This window comes from Crassostrea angulata, chromosome 8, assembly GCF_025612915.1.
Source record: "Crassostrea angulata isolate pt1a10 chromosome 8, ASM2561291v2, whole genome shotgun sequence".
Classification (NCBI taxonomy): domain Eukaryota; kingdom Metazoa; phylum Mollusca; class Bivalvia; order Ostreida; family Ostreidae; genus Magallana; species Magallana angulata.
The window spans coordinates 11,838,892-11,855,197 of record NC_069118.1 but is presented as its reverse complement, the minus strand read 5'-3'; the positions used below and the strand labels follow the sequence as shown (position 1 = coordinate 11,855,197).

At 32.9% G+C, this 16,306-nt stretch overlaps 1 protein-coding gene across 1 annotated transcript; it reads left to right on the top strand.

The window, feature by feature from the left end:
• The first annotated feature begins 5,130 nt into the window (after positions 1–5,130).
• On the top strand, positions 5,131–9,504 carry LOC128158074 (deleted in malignant brain tumors 1 protein-like). The gene is made up of 5 exons (XM_052820772.1): positions 5,131–5,935; positions 6,747–6,906; positions 8,157–8,341; positions 8,558–8,699; positions 8,957–9,504. The coding sequence occupies exons 1-5, from the start codon at positions 5,170–5,172 to the stop codon at positions 9,129–9,131; spliced, it is 1,428 nt and encodes a 475-aa protein (XP_052676732.1). The 5' UTR covers positions 5,131–5,169; the 3' UTR covers positions 9,132–9,504.
• The last annotated feature ends 6,802 nt before the right edge of the window (positions 9,505–16,306 follow it).

Below are 16,306 nucleotides of genomic sequence, written 5' to 3'. Positions count from 1 at the left end.
AAGATATGATATTACTAATAGCGATTTTCATTGTACGTTCCAACTTTGTAGAGGTCATACACATTCATAAGCGTTATATGTCCTGGGAATACATAAGCCAATAAAATAGAACCATTTTAACAAGATCTTGGACTTACAGTAGGACGTATCTATCTGATTCCTGCGTCAAAACAAGTAAAATATGACGCGGTTTCAAAAGCCAGACAAATCGTGTTGATTTCAAAGAGCCATATGGCTGAGTGGCTGACAATGAAATTGTCATGTTGTAAATTTTGAATTTACCGGGTGGTAGTAAATACAAAATTAACAACATGACTGTCATGTCATGTCATGGCTACCCAAAGTCCAAGTTCTTCTTAAAATGGTTCTATGTTCGATATAAAGAGCCAACAATTTTTTTAACTTTGGGAAAATTATTTGAAAAATTGCATTAAATTCTCTCCCACGTTTCTCTTGTTTAGGAATAGATGAAACATTACATTTTACATAATATAATGTCATGCCTTTTTGGAAATTTGGGCATAAAGATATAAATGTGAAGAGTATTTCTTTTTCTCAGAGAATAGACAGTTTGGGACTCATATCTTTTTTATGTACATCAACTATTAATATTAAAGCAATGCTCTAGCTTGAAAAAACAATTGATCAAACTTGTCATTTATATTTTTGTAGACAACTTAATCTTTTAAAAAATCTTGTTTTAAAAAGATATCAAAAGTAAATCATGATCAACTAAAGTAAGTGTCATTCGTTAGAGGTGAAAATATTATGGATGAACGGAAAAGTCACTTTTTGTCGGTCTATTTACTAGAGAAATAGCAACCGTTCTCATGCAATTCGTTGATTTTCAATACAAAATCTTATCATCTCTATATTTAATATATCACATGTTAGATCTATATTCCTCATAATCTAAGTTTGTTGAGTCATGTTTGGATACGGTACCATGGCAAAATCAAATCATCTTATTCAATTGGAATTTTGGAAATCCCAAACAAAGTGTATATAAATGGTGAATATAGAGCAAGCAGTTCCACAGATATCATCAAGGCTTTAATTCCAGACCCTAAAGGCTTCCAGAATATTGTGTTAGCGATGGAAGGAGGATTCCTGGTTAATGATAATGGCAAGCCAAAGGTAAATGAGAAAACCTTTCATTACGATGTTTCAAACAGGATGAAGAAAGATATGGACGATGCGTTTATACGGTTGCTAGGAAAAGACGATTCTTTCGAATTTACATTCGGTACAAAGCAAGGAACCATTGTCGACGGAGTGAAAAAGAACTCTCGTCCAGGATATAACAGCGATCTTTGCCTAAGGATCGACTATCAAGACTCTTTTACCGAAACTGTCGCAGGAAAAAAGATGGAAATCGCTAACATCCAAATTCAACTGAACCAGAAAATTCGACCATCAACCATAGCTCAGGTACACTTCCAGTGTGGAGTGAAAATTCCAGGAGATGTTATCAAGCGTGCGTTTGAAAAAAGTTGGACCGAGAAGAAGATCATATACGTGTACAGAAATGTGAAGAAGTAACCACCTCTGTGGCGATGAAGATTACGGTAGTAGACACTAGTAGTCGATCTGAGCTACGTGATATTGCCCCTCTCTGAACATTAATTTTATATTTACTCTTGATATATTAAATCCGTTTTCTGCATAGATCCTGAATTGTATTCTTTTAATTAATAAATAAAAAGTTTTCCGAATCGATAACATTTTGTCGTTATTTTTTTTTACTGACAAAATAAAACAAATATATTTGGCAGTTATGAATGATTCTTAATTCTAGTACATGATGAATGATGCATGATACAAAAAACAATTGAATTTATGAAGAGGACCTCATTTGTAATTAATTGCGCCTTTTATTGGAATTGGATGGTTCAGGATTCTGTTTCGGTTATTTATCTATATTAATCATTATATTATTATACATGTCGGTATATATTTATTTATATACAACAACAAAAGTTTCCATAAAGAATGCACTGGGCATTCAGCAAACATCTTATTCATTTGAAATTTCGGAAATACATGCATTTCATTGTCATAATTTTATGACATGAAAGCGTTTTGATTTTTTAAAACAATAAATTGCTTTCTTTGGTGCTTCGTGTGTAATTTGCAATCCAAAAAAATCATATAACTGCTTGTTTTGATCGATTAAGAAATGAATTTAAATTCAATACCAACAGTGTAAATAATAGACTGGTGAACGTTGTAAGAGTTATTTCATATTAACTACTTGATTAAAATTGGTATTAATTGAATAATGCATTTAAAAGCAGTTTAATGCGTATATTCTCACACCGATGTCATGACTTTTATTATACAACAATGTCTTGATTAAGTGAACAAGTGTTTGTGGTAAAATAGCACAAAAGGTTTATATAAGTGCAATCGGACCTGGAAATATCAAAAGTTTTACTGTCAAAATTGTGCAACACATCAATTCTTCATAACCAGGCTTCTTCTTCATGACGAAGGCTATTTTCCGCATATTTCTGAAACATAAAAAGACACAAGCAAAAACACAGTATTTGAAACAAACAAACATTAGCTGAAAATGGTAAATATTCAAAATTTGAGGTAGGGAAGGGGGGCGATTTCTGATACAGCGGAAAAAAAGATTCCGAAGTAGATGAGTATGCGCATGCGTATAAAGGTTTTGATAAACAAAGGTTACAAAAGGTTTGAAGGGACACAAAAATTCTGGATTTTAATCATAAAAAAATCTAAGTCTTCTGCATAACGTTGTTTATCTTGTAGGGATAAACTTTATCATCTAACTGTTATATATCGTGTTCTCCTGTACAAAATTAATATCCACAGTAGAGCGCATTTAGTACGAACATAGATAAAGCATCAGTATTTATACGGATATAGTAAATTGATTTTGAGTTCCGTCGAGGTGAAATATATAAGTTTACATTTTTTACAACGAAAGGTTTTTAAAACTTTAGTTTTAAAAAAATCAGCATCACCAATTGAAACAATTCTTTGAAATAATTTATTTTCGCATCAATTAATAAATTCGCCATCAGAATATTTACGTTTTCCAAAGACAGTATTTTATTTTAAGACCCAATAATCACAAATTGTAGTCAAATGGAAGAAAACATGTATATAGCAAATTTCTAGGATTATTTCAATGAATTCATCTTACGAGTGTAACTAATCACGAATATACGAAGTAATTTTCGCGATGATCTAATTTTAGATTTTTTGGCGATGTCTTTCAAATCACACAATATTGAAAACGCAGTATTTTTATTTTGTGTGATTTTCTATACGTAACCTTAAAAATTGCAATAAAATGAATGACACAAATTAAAAATACTACAGATTTAATTACCTAATTTCGCAAATTTTTTGACACGCGACGAAAACCGGATATATGGTAAAAATGAAAAATGACAATAACAAACTGTCAACCATCTAAAAACTCCATAAAACGAAATACAAATTCAAAGCAGAGCAACACGGACCTCTTAAAAGATAGAGGTGGGATCAGTTGCCCAGGAGGAGTGAGCATTCTCTGCTGCATGACCGGTCACACCCGCCATGTGCTCATTGTCGTAATCGGGAAAAACGGAAAAGTCCGTAGACAATTAGGTGATTAATTATGGTCTAACAATTAGAATGAAAAACGTCAGTCAGCATGCGACCAAGTGGAAGATTGTATTTGCTGACAGGGTCGTTGTATCAACCATAGAGCTTACGAAAATATGACTTCAAACGAGACTGTTAATAGTCCTGTTTTATCTACTTGTTTATCAGTATCTTGTCTCGCCTTAGAAACTGTTTATACGAAGAGCATGCCCTTGTGTATCGAATTAACTGAGAGACAAAAACACCATATGCAGGTGATGAAGGTATATTGCTACAAAAGTAAGGAAATTTGACTATAGAAAAATTGAAGTCATCGCGTTTATCACAAAGTTTTGTCGTTAGGTTACTTTCAATGTCCATTTCCAGTAAAATATCCAAATATGAAACAGATGACGCAGACTCTGTGGTATCTTTTGCGTTAAATGTTAGATAAAAAGAAACCCTCTTAAGCATTTAACGCTTAGTTTTGTCTTATTTATCAGATAAAAGTTTAAATTCGTTTTAAATAGTTTAAATTCACTAGATATTGTCTTACTTCCTTTTTATTTGGATTGGAGCAAGTGTGATGCGAATAGGTACTGTGGCCAGCAAACCTTTCCTCGAGTACATATTGATTTATTAATATACAATATATATTGGATATTGACATATGAGTGAAACAAATTTGAAAAAAATAATATAAGGAAACGTTTTAACTAAAGACAGCTAATCTAAAACAATACAATATAGGATTGTCATTGGCCAAACCACACATGCTAATCAATCACATAAATGACCATCGATTATACATTTATAGATAATAAATAAGAGAGATCGATATCTGGTTGTGCAATAGATACACACATATTAACCATCCATGTTAACCTTAGTAAGTGAAAAAGATGTAGATTTAGAATTCAAAAGAAGTACCAACAGAAAGTGGAAGTTTAATTTGTTTTAACCTTAAATATGATTGTGAGAGTACAGAGTCTATAGTAGCAAAGGAACATACCAACTGTCCGGGCATTTGAAAAAAAAACAGAAATGGCGAGATTTTAAAATCAGCGAAGGGTGCTCCTCGCGATTTTACGCGGATATCAATTTCTCGCGTTTAATTAGAAATCTACAGTATTTGATTTTACTTGCGGGGTAACAATTTTAGAAGTTTTTAGACGCTTGCCTAATTTTTTTTTTTTGTATTATAGATACAGGTACTTAGAGATAAATTTCTTATTACTGTTCTTTATATGGCAAAAACTGCTTTAATTCTTATCTGGTATGAAGATGATATTTGTTTTCGATAATAAAATTGTTAAGATGTATATATGGAAACACTTTGTTGATTTTTATAATCTGACAGTGCTTAACATTTATAAAGAATACTTGAAAGACGTAAAGAGCATATACGATAAATTGTTCTGTTTCCAAGTCTTTACAGAGGACTTTGAGATAATATATCTTATAACTGATCCGACCGTGGGTATACTTTTTCAGTTTTCAAGAAAACACTCGGGTAAACGGTGTATAAAAAATCCCGTTGGTAGAACCTATCATAATCTTTAAAAAAAGATGTCTGCCGTAACGGTTAGTTGTCTCGTTGTCATTCTAACTCTACATTTGACTTTTGTCCACGGACTTCTCTTGGATAACATAAACAATCAACAGAAAACAACTCCAACCAGCTCTGCGCATCAAGATACATTGGTTTTCCTTATGCAAGAAGTGATGCAAATCAAAAATATTCTACAACAAAAAACGAGAGAGATTGACAATCTGCGATCGGCCGTCTTCAACGAATCGTCGTCGATGTTTCTAAATTTGACGAAGGAGATACAAGCATTGAAGAACGGAAGTTACAACTCGAATGATATCTTGAAGCTGAGTAATGAAATTGCAGTGTTGAAGTTTACTGTTGAAAATGAACTAGCTAACCATCTTCAAACCTTGAGCGGTACTAACATGACAGATATGTTTGCTAAACTTACTAATCTTGAAAATGCCTTTCGCCAATTTACACTTGTCTTAAACCAAAAAGTGTCTATATCGGATTTAACACAAGCATTGACACAAAAAGTGTCTACATCGGAATTGGTCGCTGTAGAGCAACGTTTAACAACTTTGTCAACGCAAAAGGTGTCTACATCCGACTTAACACAAGCCTTGGCACATAAAGTATCTACATCCGACTTAGCACAAGCATTGACACAAAAAGTGTCTACATCTGAATTTGCCGCTGTAGAACAACGTTTAACAACTTTGTCAACCAAACTAGAGGCACAACTCAAGAACATCACGGAAGGTGTCAATGCTTTGCAACAAGGAAATATTATCCCAGGTAAACATTGATTTGTAAACTTGAATACTACTAGTACTACGTGCCGAGACTGATTTTACGACAGGCAAAGAAATATAATTTAAACTTTCAACATATTAACTAAATGGATTTTAAAATATACATGTAAATCACATTTGCAAACTAAGCATCTTCGCTAGCCAAGGTGTACTTCCTATCCGCTTTTTATAAATTTGTGGAAAACGAAGTGGAATAAAAACCCTTGGCTAGCGAAGTTGTAGACAGCGGGACGTTAAAAAATCACAACGCCAACACTGTTGTTGAAACGAGATTTCATCTTTCAATAAATAATGATTCAGTGGTTAATTAAACGAAAAAAACCCATTTTAGTTTAATAAAAGTCTCATCGCTCTACTGTATCAAGCACGAACACTCGTCCCAAATGCATTGATGTATAGTTTTACATGTAACCATGCCCCTCGTCGCTTTTATGGTTGCACTGTCTTGGAAAGAAGCACAACAGTAAGACAGCTTAAAAGACGGGGTAAAAATTGTTAAATTATTTTGTCATGATGCTTTATTTGAGGTACATTGTATGTTTAACGCTTTACCTTACTTAATTAAATAAGTTTTTAGTTTTGATGCGAGATAAAGAGCCTACAAATTATCAAGACTTTGTTTGCCTGTCCAATACTTTGCTGATGAGAAAAAAACAGAGACATATATAACATGTTATTTATGTCTCTGGAAAAAAAACATGATATTATTTTTACAAATCAATTACGACACAAAATCAAATCGTAGCCATCGTATCTATTTAAAGTAATATTTATTACGATGATTTAATTAAAAGGTAGAATCAGATTGGTGAACGGGTCCACACCCTGGATGGGAAGAGTAGAGGTGTCCTATCAAGGAACTTGGGCGACGGTATCTTCCAGAATATCCAATCTTTTGTACACTTTTGACGATAAGGCAGCCGAGGTCGTATGTCGAATGCTAGGATATCCGACGTATGTATTATATAAATAATATTTATATCTATTTCAGAATTTTGATTTTACAGTTTTTTTTAAGCGTTTAGCATAGCATGTAATCAATCTATTAAGCAACCGGTTTCTTCGTCATTTGAAGCACTACTTAGTTCGATAAATCAGTCAAAGAAATGCGACTACTGAGAGCCGAACTATTTATTTTGATGTGTGAACTTATTTTTCAAAATCAAATTGACAATCTAAATGAGTAAACTAGATTCACACTTTCAGTTACTATTACATATATTGTTCTTCTTAGTGAACCAAACATTCACTAGGTTTTCACTCAGAGCTGGTCAAAGACACGACCTATTAAATGACAACAATTTACTCAAGCAGTAGTCTGAAAGAAAAATCATTTCGAAATAATTAATATGAAGAAATACTGTATGGCATTGCATCATACAAGGATATCGTCCTCTGGCCTGTAAAAGTATGCATCAAAGTTACAAGTTCGCTATAAAAATTTCGGTGATTATTTTTGTGAAGGATATATGCACACCCAATGATACATGTACATACTACATTTCACCGTATTATATTGTAGGAGTCCTATAATACAATTTTTAACTTTAAAAAAACCATTCTGATTTAAATCAGATCCTCGATGCTCCCGTTTTCTTGATATGTCGCTACGAGGCTTTGCCTGCTGCCTAATCACATTCAATATATATTGAATAGAATAGTGTTAATTAAATGTTAAAAATACTAGTCATACAGATTGTAGTAAATGTCGTCCTATACTCAGAACTATGTAACTAAAAACATCGAACGCTTGTTTGTACTCATTTTAGAATGACAACACACAGGTATTCCAGGAAAGGGAAAATACTGGCTAGTGTAAAATGTTGATTTTGTGTTATATTGTACATGCACACTGAAGTTCCCCTTATATGCGTCTTTGGTAACCGCTTTCCAGTACTTTAAGTATACTTTGAATTCTATAAGCCTTGAATCAAACAGAGAAAACGTCAATAAACTCCCTCACAGTAGCTACAGTTCTGCTCTTATGCTGAGCAAGTTGACTTTCATGTATATCAGTAAATGACGTAGGACCTATAAAATAATTGAAGATTGTTTAACTTCAACCATTTTATTATATACCAACTAAAACTTCGCCAAAGTACATTATTTATAAAACTTATGAAATACGGTATCGCAGTTTCGTACCGTGGAAGGAATAATAAAACATTTATTTTATTATCAGACAAAAATCATCTTGTTTTCAGAAAAAACGCAGCGGCTATACACGAGAATTCTCCTCTGTATTTTGGGAAAGGTACAGGGTATGTCGACACAAGTCTTTATGGTTTACATTGCAACGGAGATGAAAATTCACTTTATGATTGTCCTCATTATTCGGAAGAGCCAAATCCATATCATACCCACAAACATGACGTCGGAGTCGCATGCAGTAAGTGGTCGGAGAGAGAAACACATGCAGACAGACAGAGGCTGTATGAATTAATCAATGATACACAATTTTTAGAGTAATTTTTGAAATCATCCATTTCCAATCTCAGCGGGTTCGCCTCCTAGATTGGTCTTTGAGGAAAAACTCTTAAAAATGTATACTCTAAATATTACATAAGATAGTACGTTAAGTTTATCATAATGGAAAACTTTTTAGTGGACATACGTTTGGTCGGTGGATCGTCGCCATCGAATGGAAGAGTCGAGGTAAACTTTGGAGAGGGCTGGGGAACTGTGTGTGACGATGATTGGGATGACAACGATGCTCGGGTAGCGTGCAGAATGCTGGGATATCATGGGTAGCAATTCAAGGCGCTTCTTAGAACTTAGAATTTATTCTAAATCATGCGTTGAGAAATGCATATTTGACAATGGTTTTGTTTAATTCCTCTTACCACTAAGACCCAGCGCATATAGATTTTATGAAATACATTAATCGGCAATAATTTAATTTTAAAAAATTAAGAATACATGCATATTGATTGAACATAGTTATGGTCCTATACTTTCTATTGTGAAATGTCATAACAGCATCAATAAAACAAATATATTACAGGTCTGCCCAGGGCCTTCAGGGTTCATCCACCACTGGAGGACATGGTTTTATTTTGTTAGACCACCTACTGTGCACGGGAAGTGAAACCTCATTGGCAACGTGCAAGAAAAGTATCGAAATTGGTTACCATGGATGTAGTCATGTCGAGGACGCACGTGCAGTTTGCCATAATTAAATCTAAATTTTCGAACTTCCTATTGATGAGTGAGAATGCACGTAAGGTTACATCTGAGATATTAATATATGGATGGTTAAAAAGCCTACAAAAACTAAAACCACAGGAGAGTCCCGTTTTCAAGTTCCAATAATCAGAGATTGAAACTGTTATTTGCCTGTAGATGCAAAGTAATAAAGATTTTTTACATAGAAAATTTTACATTTGTTTTATTGATTTCATGTCAAATTATATCAAATGCATTTTTTAAATAGTTACAGGGTTTGTGCATGTTATACTTTGAAATCCATCAAGATGGAAAATCATGGGAACATTGTTTTTGTCCTGTCTGGCCATCTGTCAATCTATGATAATTCACTAAATTAAACGTTTGAAGAAGAAAAATTGAGAATTTCGTTTTTGTGAATATATATATATGTGTGGGTGTGTGTGTGTGTGTGTGTGTGTACAAGCACTAAATATTTTTACAAATTAAAGTAACATTCGCCAATATTTTTTGGTAAATGGGGTTTAACGTTGTTGGAACGAATCGATATTCTTTATTTGGCGGGCACTTTGAATATTCTGTAAAATAATTACTAACGTCAATGTACATGTACTATGGATAGCAAGAGAAATTCAGAGCTAAATCCACTTGTATTTATCATAAATGAAAAAAAGTTTTAATTAAAGTCATATCACTGATATCTTAATTGCTATGCAGTTGTTATGGTCATTGTTGAAATATGGAATATTTTAGCGCTCCTGAACTTGGCGGTTAAAACGTCAAATATTGCACAGGTGACTTTTCTAGTGGTAGCAGACTCGTGCTAAATTGTTAAAACCAGGCTCAACACGATGTGTTAAAAGTTCAACATAGAAATACAGTGTATATAATAAAAATGTTTAAGTATCACTCAAACACTACAATGCTACAATGGGTGGGATTATTTTGCAAGCATCCTCTGATAGTGTAAATTCTAAATTGTTAAAGGCACATGCATACATGACATTTTTTTACTGAATCACATAAGTAAGATCTGATTATTTGCTTCATTACTTTATTTAAAGATAGGACTTTCACATAAATTCCGTTGTCGTAGTCAATCGTATATATAACACAGATACGAGAATTAAAAAAAAATGCGTTTTATGTTTTACGTGCCGTAAGAAAATACAAAAGATTGGAATAACCCTGCCTTTAATGTGTCACGTGACAACCATCTCGGTCTATCAACAACAATGACGACGACGAAAAAGATAGGTATACCGTTAAGTTTGACAGATTTCGCAATGAAAGAAAAAAGAGACAGACTGACAAGGATAGGAAGACGTAGAAATTAAGATGGAATAAGATAATGCCGAGTTGAATTTAAGTTTCCATCATGAAGTTGTAGTGGTTTTGTTACAAACATATGGAACGCCTCAACTGCCTTATGTAGATAATCTTCACAATATGATGATACTTCAACATTACGTGCTGATACTTCAACATTACATGCTGATACTTTAACATTACATGATGGTACTTTAACATTACATGCTGATACTTCAACATTACATGCTGATACTTTAACATTACATGATGGTACTTTAACATTACGTGCTGATACTTCAACATTACATGCTGATACTTTAACATTACATGATGGTACTTTAACATTACATGCTGATACTTCAACATTACATGGTACTTCACTATGCGGTAGTTCTAAAAATAGGGTTAGGGAAGCGTCGCCTAGGGAACGAAATACGCTAAAACTCAGAACACGTGGATGCCTGTAAAGTTTTTAACACTGAGCTGTTTCTCCGTTTCAGAGATTGATCAGATTGGACTAAGGTCCATTAAAACTAGTTTAGATCGAGATACTCAACAAATGCTACTATTTGATAAAGTGTTGTCTTTTAAATGGGTCATTTTAAATTTTAAAGAATGGCTGCATTGTGAGTTTATTGGGGCTCAGCGCATAAAAATCAGGGGGTACCAAAAGTCCTTCAGGGAATTTTGGTCTAAAAATGTGCATTCAGAACCCAATCTTTTAGCGCTAAGTCAGAGCGAACAGCTAATTTTTTTTTTAAAAGCACCTAAACAAATACTTCTGTCATTCATGTTACATGTAGATTCCTGGAGATCCACGTGAAAGAGTGGGCAATGAAAGCACTGATTTGTTCAACAGTACAGTTACTGCTAAAATCAGATTCAACAGCAATGCAATGCTTTATCCTTTGCATGATCTTATAAGTTGCATGTGTGGTTGTCGTTTGCCTAAATACATTGCACCAAAACAAATCGTATGTTTCGACAATATTTTTATTCAGTAGAGATCCTCTCTCATGAGCTGTAGTGTATTGTGTACTTCTTCAGTTCCAGCTTTTCTTTTTCTTTTTGTTTACACATAAATCCACATACACACATATTTCATACATTTCAAGATTCTACATATTGTAATATCTTATTAATCTAAAGGAAATAGATAATCCGTGTAGTGTGAAAACGTGTTTTCTTGCAAAAAAAAAAATGATTTATATATATATATATATATATATATATACTAGTATATTATTCTGCCTGGTGCAGGCAGATAGCTAACCTTGCACAACGCACAACGCAAACAAAAGTCACACGGGTTTCATAGTTTATTTTGTGTGGAAAACATTGCCGTCGTGAATAAAATTGGTAAAAAACTACAACAAATAGAAATAACAAATTACTAAATAGGAAAATATAGAACCTTACTTCATACATAGAAAAAATATGTAAATTACTTTAAAGACCATAATGGCGTGCCATACTTTTGAGAATGTTTTATCTGCATAATAAAATTTCCATCTGTAACTATGCTTCAAAAATACAATTAAATACTGACAGATTTAACCAATAACTTCAATAAAAAAGACTTACTTAGTGGCTCGAGGCACGCATCTAACCAGATTGAAGACGATAGACAAAGTGAGAGCGGACTGGTCAGTAAGGCTGACAGAAAGTGAGTGATTGACCAGATATACGTTGTAGTTAACTTGTACCAAAAAGGATTACCGGATTTACTAAACTCAGAGTGGTTAACTTGTACAAAAATATTTCTGAAGAATTTAAATTTTAAACTATAGACAGCATATATATATATATATATATATATATATATATATATATATATATATATATATATATATATATATATATATATATATATATATATATATAGCAGTAAATGAAAAGAGAAAAAGGGAGATATAGAAGATAAAAAAAAATACAATAGAAAAGGGGGTACTTGTATCCCCGAGTACCCAAACTCCGTCACCATAAGCAGAAAACCTCCCGCGTTTCTCTGTAAATTATTTTTTGTGGTTTTTTATCATTTGCAATCACTAAATATAATCTGAAACAATATAATTTATAAAATTATTAACAAAAATATTTTTATTTTTATTCAAATAAGCCCTCTGAATACGACGTTTATCACACGTGCCATCATAACTTATGAACCTAACTCCGTCACCCACATGCTCTATGATATGGCAGGGAATAAAGACACATTAACAATTTAGTTAAAACTCAATTTGTATCTAGGCCAAGTTATAATAAGTAAAAATGGTGCATACAATTTAAATTGTATTTAATTTCATCGAAATGAAATGATCGCCAGAATAAAAAATGGGTCCATGTAACAACAATCACAATGGCCTTTTCAGAATTTATGGATGCCGTTTGATTTATGTCCTTATATATTTCAAATATTTTATATCATTAATTAATATATTACTTATTAAATTATCTATTTATTACATTTTTAGAAATGTATAGCATATTCTAAATAGCGATATACCGGATATATCTATATACCCTGTATAAGGCAAAAGTATCGGCATAAGCGATTTGACGTTATCGTCAAGAGTAGTGCATTAAGGCTATTGTGGTCTGAAAAAAATGTATTAATTACCTTAATCAAAAATGTACTACATGTGAAATATTTCATCTTGACCTCTCTAAAAATGGCTGACCACCGTAAATGATCGAATGGGCCCGCATGTCAGAAATATCGATATTTTAGTGCACCCGTGAAAAAGTTTTAGCTGATTTCACACAATTAATGGTGCATAAAATGAACAAGGTTTAATTCTGTTATTTTTTGACATATTCTTAAATTTAACCGTTGCAAATTGTTGACATTTGATAAAAGATTTTTTACATGTAAAAAATGACGTCATAATCGTACTTGATTTCAAACGGCGAGGAGTTTCCCGAAAGTGACGGAGTTAGGGTAGTGACGGAGTTAGGGGGCTATGCGAATATATTTGTTCACAAGTCAATATGATTTAAAAAAAAAAAAGAGAATAGTTTAAGCAATCACATATGTCATAAAACTTGTTATAATTTCTCACAAATTGTTTGCCAGTGGTTTTCATAATCTGAGTATCTACAGTTTTTCAATAACATATATTTTTCAAGCAGAATCCTGTTTTTTATTATTTGTAGTTCCAGGTTTTTGACAATATCCAAACTAGTCTCAGTGGACCTTAGTCCTATGTGATCAATCTCTGAAACAGAGAAACAGCCCAATGTTAAAACTTCCCTATTTTTAGAACCACTGCATGGTGAAGTACCATCATATAATGAAGTATCAGCATGTAATGTTGAACTATCAGCACGTAATGTTAAAGTACCATCATGTAATGTTAAAGTATCAGCATGTAATGTTAAAGTATCAGCACGTAATGTCAAAGTACCATCACGTAATGTTAACGTACCATCATGTAATGTTGAAGTATCAGCATGTAATGTTAACGTACCATCATGTAATGTTGAAGTATCAGCACGTAATGTTAAAGTACCATCATGTAATGTTAAAGTATCATCATATTATGAAGATTACCTACATAAGGCAGTTGAGGCGTTCCATACAAACAGGTTCGTGCTTTGCTTCGTGTGTTCTATGTCTTTACCTTCAAGTGGATTTTCGTATAGAGAATTTTTTTTAAGAAGAAATAAACACTTTCGGTACATGCGTATCTCGCGGGAAGGGGGTATACATGTATTTACCCCGTTTACTGTGTCAATGGCGCTAAAATCGTGTTTCGTCTTTATTACACATAATGAGCAATTTCATATCGGTCTACATGTACATGAATCAGAATCGGATTAATAATGCTTCGAGTATGATTTGATACAAAAATTATCTAATTTAAGGAGTCCGATTTAATGATTTTTTTGCGGATAAACTACAATAGCAAAACTCTGTTTTTTTTAAAACCATATGCCATTTAAACCAACTCTAGTTTTTTTTTTTTGCGAAGTTTCAAGAAAATCGACCATCTGTTTTTTTTTTTTTGGTTCATCTCAAAATAGAGGTGTCATTTTCCGCATTTCGAAGCAGATTAAAAAATGCTACAATAGCTTTTTTCTCAATTTATTATATATGATTAGTAATTATATCATGTCCTACCTTTTACGTAAATAAATAAAATAATACCGAATTCTACCGTCTGGATTTTAGTGAGGGGTGGGGGTCTCAAAATATTAAAATGCACAAAATATTTCAATATGTTAAGGGCATTACGAGTGAAGATTGGTATAGTGGATCCATAGGAAAACGTTCTCGAGGATGGCATCATTCTGCGTATAAAATTTCAACGGCGTACAATTTTTACTTTTTCCTTTATGTTATTTCTTATAACGTCTTCCTACAAAGCTTCATTCACTGGGTTTCACTTAGAATTGGTCAGAGACACGACATATTGAACGACAACATTTTTCTCGATCAGAAGTTCGTCTATCATAAAGTTGGACATGTTTAAAAAAAGAATTGATTTATAATTGTTTAAACAAATAGGTACTGTCTACTTTTTTCCTAAGAAATACAACTAAATTATGTAAAATCACTTGAGGTACAACAAAATAAATAGACGTTAAAATAACATGCCAATGTATGTTTGTTCGAAGGATTTAGGATTTCGAGAAAGATGAGATAATGTGCGAAAAAAAATCTTTCACATTTTAATTCCAAAGGCATTAATAGGCCCCTAGTTCCAGATTTCAACCCTCATTTGTTGCAATTTTAGATTATTTTCTATAGTTTATTCACACTGTAAAAAAGGTGTACATTTACAGTAGTTTATCATAATACCCCTTAAATTCCCTGTGTTTCACAAGTGAACAATATTTTAGAATTCCATTCAGATCCGTCACTTTACTAACCATTTTTAAAATATATCCATGCATCGTAATCAATTAAATAATACACAAGTTAAAATGTGGTTTTGATTGGAGCCATAAAATGTTAGAAATGCATTTCTCTATATGAATCTAACCTTCTCAAGGCAACTGTTATCAGCCAGGTGACAGGTAAGGCCCATAGGCCTCTTGTTTAAAAATAAAAATTATGCTATCTAATGCTAACATGTGTGAAATAATTGAAAGGTGTGTTTAATCTTAATTCTACAGAAATTCATCTTTCAAATGTACGGTATGTAAGTATATTATAGGCTATTAAACACGAAGTTAACGGACAGACATTCTCAGCGAAACACAGGAGTTGCTTTCTTTACTATTTTGGAAATATATTCATCAACGTACAAATGGCGCGTTTTGTACATGTCGACGACTTCGAAATATCAGACCTGGACAAGACTAATGTAGATGTTAAAAGATTGTACTACGACGTTACCAATAAAATGAAGGAAGACATGAAAGATGCATATGATCGACTAATTGGAAGAAAAGGCACCGCTTATGAATTCATTTACCCTTCGCAACAAAAGACCATTGTTGACGGAAAGAGAACAACAGGGATCTATGTCTGAGAATTGACCTTCAGGACACCCACATTGAAGAAGTCGCCGGGAAAGAGATGAAAGTCGCCAACGTCCAAATCCAGTTGAACAAGAAAGAACGACCATCGACCATCGCTCAGGTCCACTTCCAGTGTGGAGTGGACATTCCGAAAGATGACATTATCCAAGCATTTGAGAGAAGTTGGACCGATAAGAAGATCATATATGAATTTTTAAAAGAGATCAAGTGAGACTATAAATATATGATGTCATGTTGATTTCAAACTAATATCAGCAAGATAAGTCGAGACTTAAATTTTCTGACTTGACGCTCTTTGTAATTGTATTATTGTTTAACGTTTCTAATTCTAACATCGATAGAAGTACATATATATGTACTTTATATATTTTTTCTTCAAATACAGATA